Consider the following 14318-nt stretch of genomic DNA (forward strand, 5'->3'; position numbering starts at 1 on the left):
CAAACAAATTCAAGGGGGTCAGACCTTTGATCATATTCCCCTTATAAGGTCTAAACAAGATAGAGGCCCATAGAGTGAATATACTTAGCATCTTTATCAGAGAGAGAGGGGCAGATCTGTTGGATCATATGTAAAAATAATTTAGAATTTGATGATAAATACCTTTTTTCCCTAATCCTTTCTTTATTTTTATTTATTTATTTATTTAGTTTTGGCCAGGGTTGGGTTTGAACCTGCCCTGGTATATGGGGCCAGTGCCCTACTCCTTTGAGCCACAGATACTTTATTTTAAGTAAAATAAAATAACAAAGCATGCAGGTAAACAACCAATGATTTAAAGGTGTCAACGACACCTTTGACGTTTTTCTAAAAGTAATTCTATTCTTACTCCTAACATAATTCTTTCTCATAACTCAGAAACAACTAATAATGACAACTCTCTATGGAAACATGCATTATGCTCTCCATTGTTGTATCAAGCCACTGTATTATTTTAAAGAAATTTCTTATAGCAGTACATAAGAAGATATCATTTATGGTATAATACCAATTAATCAACCAAATTTTAGTTCTGAAATTCATTTTTTTCAAAATTATCTTTACACTTACCATCAGGATTTCGATCTATCCATCACAGGCAATGAAAAAAGGAGTAGAAGAGAAAGAATGTAACAAATTATCTGTGGTGAAGTTGCAACACAAATTTAATACACATCTACTAAAATATAAATTAAAATTTTCAAGATTCTCACAGATGGTTTAAATGACATTCCAATCAAACACAAAGTCAATTCACAAATGAAGGGTATCATATGAATAAATGAAATCCAACTATATATATTGTCATCGCAAAAGTCAAAAAAAAGATATGTGATTAGTAAATATTACTATGGAGTAGCATCTTTCTTTTTTTGTCTATAGAAAAGCACAATAGCCACAAAGTGCAACCACAAACTTACAAACTGATATTACAACTTTATTCTATATTTTTAAGCATTTTGTCTACTTTCTATTACCTGTTTACCTGTTTTTCTACTTTAAATTTATTTTCAACCAGTATACCACCTTTTCCTTGAAAATATATGAAATAATTGCTTAAATTAAGACATCAGTACTCTTTACAACTACATATTCTGTAGCATAAATAAGGTGTAATAATGCCTATTTTTATCAAGAAGCTCAATTAATAAGTGATTCAGAGATCTTACCCAAATAGTTCTCACTTTTTAATTTTGTACCTCAAAATTAAATATCCAGCCAAAAGGTCTATCATTGCATGATCCTTTGTGGAAGTTGTTATTTCTTTATGAAGTTAGCTTTATCAAAGCCATTTAAACATAAAAATATTTATATAACCCTAACTTTTGAAAATATGGTAAATGGCTAGCATGTTTATTTCTCACTAAAAATATATTTTTCTTAATAATTTAAAGCAAAGTAACTTATAAAGTAGAAGAAATTGATGATTTAAATTCACTTAAATTATAATATCATATCAGAGCATATAAAGCTGCCAGTGAATAAACCAGAAAATTCATTTAGATGAGGAAAAAAACCCTACAGTTATGATAAACAATGCCAACTAAGAAAAATGGTCATAAATAGAGGAGGGGAAAAAAGGAGACACTTTTTAAACTTCTAAAACTGTATGGAAATGTTTAAAAACACAAATACTGCTGAAATATGCTATTATCAGCTAAGCTAGGTTTCAATTAAAAAGGCAATGACTACTAATTCTTTTCTATCAATCAGTTACTTATCAAACTGTTACTTATCAAACAGTTACTTATCAAACTGAAAATGCATTACACAGAGGAAAAAACTATCAAATTAGACTCAACTAAGTTGAAACTGACAACAATTGAATCCTGCCTGGCCTAAAGACAGCCTTTTAAAATCTAAAATTTTGAATACTGCCTTGATGTTAGGGTAATCTTTTTTACTAATTCAGACTAGTCTTTAATTCAAGTAAATGCAATATAACTAGATAATACTCTTGTAATGGGAATAAAAATATAACAGATGTGCTATTAAGTAAAAAGAGGAAATAAAACATCTAAGTAGACTTACCACTACTCATAACACATTAAATTAGAACATACAATTTTACTTAACAGTAGAAAAGAACATTTTTTCTTTTTTTGTTTTAAGAACATTTTTTTCATTTAATTATAGTTGACAATATATATTCCCATCTTAAACACACAAGCATTTAACTCATAACTCCAATAACATAAAGGAATGATTAGGCTTTTAAATTTTGAACAAATATATGTTTACCTGTTGGTCTGGTATAAGAAACAACAGCATTTCCTTCCAGTTCAGATGGTGTATAACTTCTTTTCAGATAAACAGAAAAAACCACTGTTCTAGTCATCTCTGGTGCTATAAGCAATGTAAAGGTAATATAAATTATGTAATTTGGGACAGCTGGTATTAACAACATTTTTAAAATGTATGAAGTACTTATTACATGCCAGGTACTGTCATAAGCACCTTAAATGGAATAACTCATTTAATTTTCATAACAAATCTATAAGATGAGTATTATTATTGTCCCCATTTTTTATGCAAAAGGAAACTGGAATACAGAGAGATTAAGAAACTTGCCCAATGTCACAGAGCTGGTATCAGAAATAGGAACTCTGATAACTCTACAACAAAGTACAAAGTATCTAGCATTCTACACCACTGCTTCTCTTTACTCAAATGAACAGGCAGCATGAATAGAAAAAAGGTATGCAAGAGAGCAAATAATTTGAGAGGAAAATAGTACATTATCATGGCTAGAATACAGACTTCAGGGGAAAATGAACGAAGGGGATCAACTTAGTAGACTGTGCATGTACTTAGCCTCCGATCTGTGTTAAAAAGCCTAAAAAGATTTTTAACTACAAAAGCTATGTTAACTAATGTGATGAAAATGTGTCAAACGATCTATGAACCAAGTGTATGGTGCCCCACGATCATACTAATGTACACAGCTATGGTTTAATAAAAATAAATAAATATAAAAAAATAAGTAGTTTTAGAATGTGTTATAGAAAGAAAAACTGGAAAAATTACAAAAAATTATTGAAGAAAGTAAGAATTGAATAGTTGGGTAGCACCTACAAGTGATCAAATATATAAGTGGGATAATATAATTATCCCAGTTATAATCGTTCAATCGTTTATTCACTCATTCTATGAATATTTATTGAGTTCCTACTAACTGTCAGGCACTCAGTTAAAGGTAAGAAGCAAAAGAGATATTCTTGACTCATGAATAAGAGACAGAAGCCTTAGCTGAAGAGCTTTTTAAACCAAAAAAAGAAAAAGACTTGAAAGATAATTCAAGGATCATTTAAACAAGACTAATGACAACTTATATATAAGTGGTTGAAGGTGAGAAATTCTATACTAAGAAATCTTACTAGCTGGGCATGGTAATTCATTCCTATAATCCTGGTACTCTGGGAGGCCAAAGCAGAAAAGATCACTTGAGCTCAGGAATTTAAGACCAGCCTGAGCAAAGCGAGACCTCCTCTCTACTTAAAATAGAAAAATAGGCACATGCCTGTAGTCCCAGCTACTTGGGAGGCTGAAGCAGGAGGAATACTAGAACTCAGGAGTTTGAGGGTGCCACAAGCCAGGCTGGGGCTATGGCACTCTAGCCAGGGAAACAGAGCAAGACCCTGAGCAAGACTCTGTCTCAAAAGAAAAAAAGAAAGAAAGGAAAAGAAATCTTATGAAGGGTTGCCATTTATGATATGTCTACTTTTTAAAACATTATTATAGATAGCTTAAATCCTCAAAACAACCCTGTAAGACAAATAATCGGTACCTCCTTTTTGCAAATTAAAATAATTGTGGCTCCAAGTGATTATACCGTGTGCCCAAGGTTTCATATAAATAAGTATCAGAGCTAGGATTCAAACTCAGGCCAAACTCTAAAGCCTGTGTTTAAAACTCATTACTGTGTTTGAAGAAAGATGATCTATTTACATTCATAAATAGATCATGAGAGAAACACCAAGAAAGAAAGCTTTTCAAGTTTTAGCATTTAAAAAGAATCACAGATTGAAACTTAAAAAATCTATAATCCCCCAAAATTAATTCAACACAACAATCCTTGACTGAAAAGTCCATGCTTGATGCTTAGAGGGAAAATATAAGCAAAAGAACACAATTATTGGTCTGGGGATGATCTCAGTCTCACTATTCAAATAAGAAGTAATAACCACAAAATAAGCATACTAATATTAAAATTTTTAAAAAGCAAGTATCACCCCATGGTAGACTTCAAGCCAAAACAAAAAACTTACTCATAAATTCAAGATTGAACTGATCACAAGTCAATACTAATGGTGGTTGCACATAGACTGATAGTTTGGCTTTCTGTAATACCACTTGATTCTGCAGTGTGATCTAAAGAAACAAAAATTGTTATCAATAGAAAATTACACTTAAATTGATAGACTAGCACAACTACTTAAAAATCACTAGAAAATAATTAGGAAACATTATTTAGAGCTGCTAAAGAAAAAGAGTTTGGCAGTTTCTTAAAAAGTTAAACTTAAATGTACCATATCTTCGCAAATCTATACAAAGAGAAATGAAAACATGGCTACCCAAAAACTTACAAATGTTCATACAGAATTATTTATAATAGCCCCCCAAAACTGGAAACAATCCAAATGCCCGTCATGATGAACATGTAAAAATAAAAAGTGACATATCCATACAATAAAATATTATTCAACAATAAAAAGAAATGAAGTATTGATAAATACTACAACATGGGTGAACCTTGAGAACATTATGCTAAGCCATTCACAAAAAATATATATATTATTCCACTTATATGACATACAGAATAAGCAAATCTATAGAGAAATAAAGTAGAATGACAGTTGCTTAGGGATTGCGGGGATAAGGAAGAACAGCTAATGAGTATGACATTTCTTTTAGAAGAGATAAAATGTTCTAAAATTGGATTACACATGTGAAACTTAGTAAATGTAAAATATAAATGTCTTACACAATAACTAAGAAAATGCCAGGAAGGCTATGTTAACCAGTGTGATGAAAATGTATCAAACGGTCTATAAAACCAGTGTATGGTGCCCCGTGATCACATTAATGTACACAGCTATGATTTAATAATAAAAATAAATAAATAAATACAAAAAATAAAATAAAATTGGATTACACTGATGATTGCATTATTCTGATAGTTTACTAAAAATCATTGAGGGAATCATTATTATTACTTTACTAAAAATCATTATGAGGGAATTGTATGGTTTATGAACTATACCTCAATAAAGCTGTTTTAAAATGTTCTATCAAAAGAAAAGAAAAATCTGCCCTCATGGCTATTGAATAACCACATCATGAAATGTTATGTGTGTTCATTCTTCCTTTTATGTACAATTACATCATGAATTGCTTATCTTAAAAGTATCAGTATATTTCCTTTTAAACAAGTTAATAATTCTCTCAAGATTTCCTTATGAGGTGGATAAATACACCAGTCTAGATAAATATCAAAGCACTGCATTTTCTTCCATGACTGAACACAAAAAATATAGCACATAACTAATTCTGGAAAATATCAAAGAATAGCAAATATTGACTACTAAATTTCTAAAGTGGCTGCATTTCCAAACTGCTGCTCTTGCTTAGGGATGCTAAGAAAACCTTTCTACCCCATTAAGGTCCAATAACTAATCTGAGAACTCTCAAGTCACAGTTTGCATGGGTAGAGAAGGCCAATACTTCTCTCACTTCCCCCTGAGGAGCACTGTCTTTAGAAACCACCAGGCCCAAGGTTCTTGGACATCATCCTCAAGCTATCAAAGAAAAGGCTTAAAGATTTGGCTTCCATTGGGCACACTTTCTCTTTGGATTTAGTTCCGGCCTCTTTGAATAATCTCTTTTAGATGACTTCATCCCAAATGGCTGATATGACAAACCAGGTTTAGCACAGTTACCTGCCTAGGTACAGTTACTAAATCAACTGAGTCAGAACCTCTGGAGGGCCTGAGTATGTGGCATTTCTTTAGAACTCTCCAGGTGATTCTTATGTACCACAGGAATCACTGGCTGAGAACCATAATTCTACACAGTACTTTTGCTATATTACTAGACTCTATTATACGAGACAGACACATACTATTAATTAACACTATTCAAAAACATTCTTATTCTTAAGAAAAGAAGTTTTGTGTTTTAAATAAAAAGCATGTATCACTTCTTCCTTAATTATATATAATATACAATGTATATTTAAAATACATATAATTAGATTCATTAAATGTCTTACATTAATTTTAAGTGATGTCAGCATTCAGTACAACTTAAAAATAAATTAAATATAAAAAAATTTGACTTACAAAGGAAAATTTTTTTAAAAAATCTATTGATGCAAATAAATATGATAAAGAGGAATGTACAATGAACCCTTGATTTTTACTTTGTAAATCTTGGAAATACCTGGAGAATTGTCATGTTACAAACAAAACTTCCGCAATGATGTATGACCATTGTATAAACACAATGCCTTTTTAGTAAAACTCTGTTGGTTATTATGGCAAGAAGAAACTATACAAGAACCACAGACAACTTTCTTTCAAATAGCTAATCCACTAAATAAGCAGGACACAATTTAAGAATTTCACTATTAACAATAATATAACACTTGCTGTACATACATTTTATCATAAAATTAATAATATTAGTTATAACAACCACTAGCACCTTTCTATTTAATATAATATATTCATGCAACCATGCTAATGAATTATGTTCAAGATCTCATTCATTCTTCACAACAGTGCAAAACATACATTATCAGATATCCTTTTACAGAGAAATAAAAAACGGTAGCTCAGAGAGGCTAAGTAATTTACCAAAGGCCACTCTGACTGTAAGTTGAAGAACCACAGTTTAACTGCTGACTGCTGGCATCTAGGGCCCACGTTTTTAACCAACTATAGTTAAGTCTCATAGTAACTTTCCAAATGAAAAACTATCCCCAATTTAAAGTTCAAAAAATAGAACTTCAGAGAAGGTAAATAGCATGTCCAACACCATCAACCCAACTAGAGAGTTGAAAACTGTAACCAGAAAAGTCTGTGACAGCTCAGTTTTTTAAATGAAATGAAAATTCCTTAAAGTAATAATAAGCCATTTGAAAACAGCATTCTGACTCTTCCTGAAATAATGATGTCTACTTAGACAATAATCACACAACTTTACATGGTTACAAGAACAGTCTGCATTTGGTTTAGATACATGATCATGATTGGTCTCACACACAGATTTATTAAAGCCCAACAATGGGCTAGGCAGTTTAAAAATGTGAATCAAAGAGATGTGTGACAAAAATAACTACAGTAACAAAGAATAGTTGTGTTTGAGCCAAAAAAAAGAGTTAAGAGTTGGCTAGATCATAAACCAGATATTTTAAGAAAAAAATAATTATAGAATATTAAGGAAAAAATATAAAACATTAATACAAAATACCATGCTATTTTCTGCTTCTAATGAAAATGAAATGTAATCCTTAGGAAATATAATACCAAATTTTTATCCTAGATATATAAATATGACTCCAAAGGCTAGGTATGAACACCCCACCATTCTGCCTTGTTGCCTACAGTAGATGGTCACGCATCATACACACATACTCAAGGTAGCCACATCTTCATTCACTTGGATCGGATGGAAAATTTTTCTCAATTAACAGGATTTATTGTGATGGAAACTTGCATGGTTATATATTTTGGCTGCTGTTGTTATAAAAGGCCATAAGGAGAGGATTTATAGCACAAATTTGTATTGAAACAGACAGGATCAGAAGTCATTGTGTCTGCTGTGTGAGTACCACCAATTCTGTGCAACCCTATGTGTTACATTCCTTCCCATGCTTTTATAATGGCAATGAGAAAGAGAGGTGTGCCTTTGAAGTTCTCAAATACAGTAAATTCCATGGATAAAGGAGAATTTTCCAGGAGTGTCACACTGTCATTTTAAGGTGGTTATTTTACATGAAATCCTAAGAACTACATGAGAGGGAAAGATGTGTTTGCTTATACCAATAAATCCTAGTTGGCTGGATGGGGCAGAATTAGCTTGAGCAATGTTACCTAGTTAAGGCACAACATTTCTTTTTGCGATTTACAGTGTGCTTCTGAAATATTTTATGTATGTGTCTGAACATTATCAGTACACAAGATTTCCTCACACAAAAGTATAGATCATTTCTGAAACTCCGTAGTTTTTTTTTTTTCTAAAGTGTTTGATTTCTTGCCACTAAAGCTTTTCCAGACTCAGAAGTGTTAATAAGATAGAGTCTTTGATTGGATGGAGGAAGGGAGACTAGGGAAAGACCACCCTTGTTTCCAATGGCAAGAATCCAAAAAAAATTAGCTTAGGAAACCATTATAATATAGGTCTCCCTTCAACTTCGACCAAAGATCTTCACACTTGGGCCACCCCCTGGGTCCAGTGTAAGCGAACACAATTGGTAAAGCCTGGTGCCCTCTCAAGCTCCTCCAAGGACAGCAACCCATAATCTAAGAAAATATAAAGCCCTGTCCAAGTTTTGACTAAGTGAATTGCCAAAATACACAACTTTCCCTGGTTTCCAAGGTCTGGGCAGTGATAAATATTTTCAGCTTAATAATGTGCTGACTGGTTACCACATTTTAATCTAAATGCCTTAAGAGGATTCTACATTTGAGTTCTAGTTCTAAAATTCTACAATGATAAGACTAAAATTCTTAACCAAAACCACATCCTTCATATTCTATTTTTCTAGAACTATCAATTTGTCACTACTCTACTTTGTGGCTTCTTCATTTAATATTTTCTTGCTATAAATATATCAATTTAAAGCTAATGTTATGGCAGATAGATGGCTGGGAATTCTGTTTAAACAACACATAATCATACATAGAAGAAAGATATTATTAGCATTCCTGTGCTTTCCCAATAACATTTCACAGTGTGCTAAGTATAATGTACCAAGCAACTAATTGGTCTATTATGAATGGTGATGACACAATTCATTTAGCAGATTTTAAATGTTAATTTAAACACAATAAATACACAATAACAAGAACAATAAGTCATAACACTTTATAAGTTGCTACAAATGCAATTATCAATTTTATAATTGCAGGTAACAATGAAGGTTTTCTATTCACTACTCAAAGCTGATGAACACCTATAAATATAAAGCGTTTATCTCACATTTCTGTAAGCTACCTACAAGGTAACAACAATGACAGACATGAAATACATAATATTGTTTGCACATTACAGTCCAAAACCTTGTACAATACCTTCACTGTGATGGAAGGGACAATGTCAGTTCCAACTTCAGCATCAGTGGCTTGCTGTAAACACAGAGGTGAGAAGGCAAGAAAGAATGATTTCAATATTACACACCAGTGGTTGAACACGAAGGACGCAATATATATTTCCCACTACCAAAACAGGGAGCTAACTATAAAGAATGTATCACTCTGACAGATTAAAAGTCAATGTGGTTTTTTGGATGTCTTCATCTAGAAATTCAAAACTAATGTTCAAAAACTCACCCCTTAGAAAAAGAAAGGGATAGTTGCATATTTTATCAAACCACTCAATTTCCAAATTGACTTAAATATTGAAAGTACTGATTTTCTAAATGTATATACAGAAGGCTTCCTTGTATGTCCTAGATAAACATTATGCCATTCCTTTAAGTCCCTGTATTTGAACTTGACAAATGAATATTGTACATGTATTCTGATTAACAGATATCTAAATATTAACAAATATTTCCACCTGGAAAATAAAAGTGTAAGTGTACTTTTTTTATGCGAATCCATATTATAAACTAATTCAGTAGATATTCTTTGAGCATCAGCTTGGGTTACCTGATTCTACCTCTTAAAGAATGCATAGTATGGGCGGCACCTGTGGCTCAGTGAGCAGGGCGCTGGCCCCATATACCGAGGGTGGCGGGTTCAAACCCAACCCCAGCCAAACTTCAACAAAAAAATAGCTGGGCGTTGTGGCGGGCGCCTGTAGTCCCAGCTACTTGGGAGGCTGAGGCAGGAGAATCACCTAGGCCCAGGAGTTGGAGGTTGCTGTGAGCTGTGTGAGGCCATGGCACTCTACCAAGGGCAATAAAGTGAAACTCTGTCTCTACAAAAAAAAAAGAATGCATAGTATAATATAATAAATTAAACATTTCCTTATAACTTATTTTTTAGAGTGGTATACTCAAAGGAAAAAAAATGATTCTTCTATGACAGAATAAGACCAAAGGGTAACATATTTTCTAATAATACCCACATGAATTCCAGGGGAATAATTAAAATTATAAAGTCTCCCTCCAACCAATGAATATGATCTACAGTGCTTATTTCTGAAATTTTTTTAACTAAGAAGAACTAAGCCACTTCTAAGGAATGAGGATCACTATGATGCAATGGGCAGGACTAAAAGTTGAGAAATTCATATTCTATTTATGGTTCCACTGGAAACCACATGTGACTCTGATCCAGCTTCTGAGGCAGGAAGATGGGATAGCAATGTTTATTTCCTCTATAAAAGATTCCATTCTAATTTAAATTATATTACTTTTTTGAGATGTGTGCTTTTATAATAATTATTCAAAATAAAGTATTAATCAAGGTTTTTTGCTCTAGCTAAAATTCAGGAAATGTTTTACATTTAGCTGTCCACAAATCTAGAAGAGAAATCAACATCTCCTGTTTCCTGCTATTTTCAATCCATGTCTAAACACCTAGATACCTCAAGGACAGCAGTCCTTGGAGAACATAAAATGTTGTCTTCTTATAGCCAGTGAGAAATAGCTATAAAGAAGACACCATGGCACCGTAGCCATATAAATTGCTGGGCTAATGGTTTCCAATGGAATGAATATGATACTCTCAAGAAATCTCTTAAGAAGGAAAAAAATAGTAACACAGGGAAAATAAAGCTAGAAAGAGACACCTAGTTAGGAGGAAATAGCATTCAGTGCTACCAGTAGATAAATATTTATTACAATATAGAGCTACCACAAAAGGCTTTTTCCTATAAAGACCAAAAGTTCCTAAAGAATAGAAAGGGAATTCCTCATTCTAAATAGCCTATGTTTAAGAGAACCTAGAAAAAAATTATGTAAGTTGCACAAAGGAGAAAAGAATCATTTCCACAGTAGGAAAATGTGTATATATTTGTCAGCTAACTAAGCAGAAATGTTCCACTCAGACTACACCCTTCAGGTAGAATGAAAAATGGTGTGTGCTGAATGGCCAATGTTTAAAACAGTACCTCTACTATGTGACTACTGAGTGAATGTTCCTTTCATATATAGCCCAACTTTTTTATGTGTACCCAATTTACTATAGTAATGTTAACATGATTTTTATCACAATCTGGTCTAGCTATTTATGTGAAGATTAATTTTTGAAAACTCATGACAACTACTTATTATATTATGCTCTGATACCTAAATATCAAAGACATTTCCCAGGCAGATTTATATGATATAAACTCCAAATACGGTAAAATGAGTGAACTTTTAGTAGAAACACAGAAAAATTTCACAGATTTTGCCCAAAATGCAGGCAATGAGACAAAACGAATCATACCCTACCAAGTGATTACAGAAACTAAACAAGATAACCAGAACAGTCCCCCTTTCATCCTTTCTTTTTCTCATTTGCATTAATTCATTCATAGACCAGATATATACTAAGCACCCACTATTTGGCAATCACTTAAGATAAAGCAGTGAACAAAACAACTAATGAAATACAGGTGCTGGTGGCAATGATAATGATAATGTTGGAAGAAGTAAAATGTAATTTGATGATGATGATGTTGACAATAATTAGTAATTCAACGAAGTAGATTCTATTATTATTCTCATTTTTGCTCTCAATTTTGATGAGAAAATTGAGACTAAGAAAATCATGTACCTTGCCTTGGTTTACACAGATAGAAGTGAAGAAAATAATGATTCCTGAACCATCCATCTACTCTTAAACTACCCTACCACCATAGTTGCCATAATAAAAACTATAAGGATGGGTGCAGTAGCTCAACTGTAATCCTAGCATCCTGGGAAGCCGTGGCAGGAGGATTGCTTGAGGTCAGGAATTCAAGACCAGCCTGAGCAAGAGCCAGACCCCATCTCTACCAAAAAATAGAGAAAATTAGTTGGGCATGGTGGCGTGTACCTATAGTTCAGCTACTCAGGAGGCTGAGGAAGGAGGATGACTTAGCCCAAGAGTTAGAGGTTGCAGTAAGCTGTGATGACACCACTGCACTCTCCGAGGGCAATAGAGTAAGACTCTGTCTCAAAAACACAAGACTATAAATCATCAAACTCATCAAAATCATCAAAAAAACAAGACTATAAATCATCAAGACTATAAATCATCTGAGGGAGGCTACTCACAGACATTATTTCATTGATCTGTCAAAAAAAATCTGATGTGGGGTGGCGCCCATAGCTCAGTGGATAGGGCACCAGCCACATAAACGAAGGCTGGTGGGTTCAAACCTGGCCTGGGCCAGCTGAAACAACAATGACAACTGCAACAACAAAAAAAATAGCCAGGCGTTGTGGCGGGTGCCTGTAGTCCCAGCTACTTGGGAGGCTGAGGCAAGAGAATCACTTAAATCCAAGAGTTTGAGGTTGCTGTGAGCTGGACGTCACAGCACTCTACCCAGGGCAATAGTTTGAGACTGTCTCCACAAAAAAACCAAAAAGGCAGAGCCCATAGCTTCAGTGGGTAGGGTGCCGGCCACATACACTGGTGCGTTAGAACCTGGCCCAGGCCTGCTAAATAACAATGACAACTCCAACAAAAAAATAGCCAGGCATTGTGGCGGGCACCTGTAGTTCCAGCTACTTGGGAGGCTGAGGCAAGAGAATCGCTTAAGCCCAAGAGTTAGAGTTTGCTGTGAGCTGTGACACCATGGCACTCTACCAAGGGTAACACAGTGAGACTGTTTCATAAAAAGAACAAAAAAAAATCTGATGTCAGTAGTATTCAGCTGGATTAGTAATTATCTCAATATTATAGCACTGAAAAAGCTTTAAAAAAATCAAAATAGTAGGATTAGAATAATAGGATTAGAACAAGGGCTTTTCCTCCTTCCAGTCCCACTTCTTTAAAAAATATAAATCCTGCTTAAGAAGCTCCATGCTAGCACTGAGAGGCTAGAAACATTTTTATCTACACAGACAAAAAAGCTAAAATTGTTGGTCTCCCTGGAGTTTGCACCAAAACATTTTGATCCCAATTCATCAGAGTCTACTTTGGTTATAAACTTCCTTAAAATCTACAAGTACACCTACAGACACTGCATCAAAGTTAGGAGAAACCACAGCAGAAACTTTCAAGTCATCTTCTCTCTCAGTCATGGGCCAAACACCTGTGATAAAAAAAAAAAAAAAAAAAAATTAATCATAAAGTACAAGCTGCTCTACAGTTTTTCTTTAAAGATTTATCTATATCATATATTTTAAAAAACATAAGCATATTAACAAGTTGAAAAAATACATTACAACATTAAACACTTGATGTCAATTCTCTTACTCTATAAAAAAGAAAAATTGTCTCCAAAGGTCTTAGCTAAGATATGAACCATTGACTACCCAGTATTGGGAATTTCAATGCTCTCACCTTAACCACCAGTGGAAGTCCAAATTAGTATAACCGTTTTGAGGGAAGCTGGATATAACTATCAAAATGTAAAATGTACATATCCCATGAGTTAATTCTAACTCCCCCAAATTTATCCAATATCCACAAACATGCCCAGTAAGGTTCCCTGCTGTTAGTAGTAATTTTTCAAAATGAAAAAAACCTAAATATATATATCTATTAATAAGAAAATAGATAAATATGTGATAGTATATCCCATCATAGTGATTCTGTTCCACTGACCTTTTTTTGTTTTAGGCATGGATGTAGGACTTAATTTTGGCATATGGGAGGTAAAGGAAGTTAGGAGTGAGAGTGCTGGCACATACTTCTGAGAAAGCTATTCCTCTCTAATGAGGGGAGACTCAGAAGAAACATCCATATTCTTCCCTGGGAATCATATCTACACATAATGCCTGGACCTGCTAAGGTCATCCTGTGACCCTAGGAAACATCTCACAGTAGGTAGGGTGGGATTGGAGAAAGAATAGTCCATATTTTTTCTCATTAAAAAAATACTTTTACCTGACCCTGCCTGAGGATGGCTGACTGAAAATATAAAAAGCACTTGGATGACTCCACATGAATCAGTTATCTCATAAAAATAAG

The 14318-nt window shown here is 33.5% G+C and overlaps 1 protein-coding gene across 3 annotated transcripts in view; it reads right to left on the bottom strand.

The window, feature by feature from the left end:
• BBS9 (Bardet-Biedl syndrome 9) overlaps positions 1-14318 on the bottom strand; it is a 610039-nt gene that overhangs the window by 297657 nt on the left and 298064 nt on the right. For 2 of the 3 annotated variants that reach the window (XM_053609064.1, XM_053609066.1), the window contains exons 11-15: positions 13361-13437; positions 9336-9389; positions 4308-4410; positions 2281-2385; positions 610-624 (exon numbers count right to left, since the gene is read on the bottom strand). In XM_053609064.1, the coding sequence (XP_053465039.1) occupies positions 610-624; positions 2281-2385; positions 4308-4410; positions 9336-9389; positions 13361-13437 (354 nt within the window). The remainder of the gene's footprint in view (positions 1-609; positions 625-2280; positions 2386-4307; positions 4411-9335; positions 9390-13360; positions 13438-14318) is intronic. The other variant, XM_053609065.1, reaches the window with a different exon arrangement.

The sequence above is a fragment of the Nycticebus coucang genome, chromosome 11 (assembly GCF_027406575.1).
Source record: "Nycticebus coucang isolate mNycCou1 chromosome 11, mNycCou1.pri, whole genome shotgun sequence".
Classification (NCBI taxonomy): Eukaryota; Metazoa; Chordata; class Mammalia; order Primates; family Lorisidae; genus Nycticebus; species Nycticebus coucang.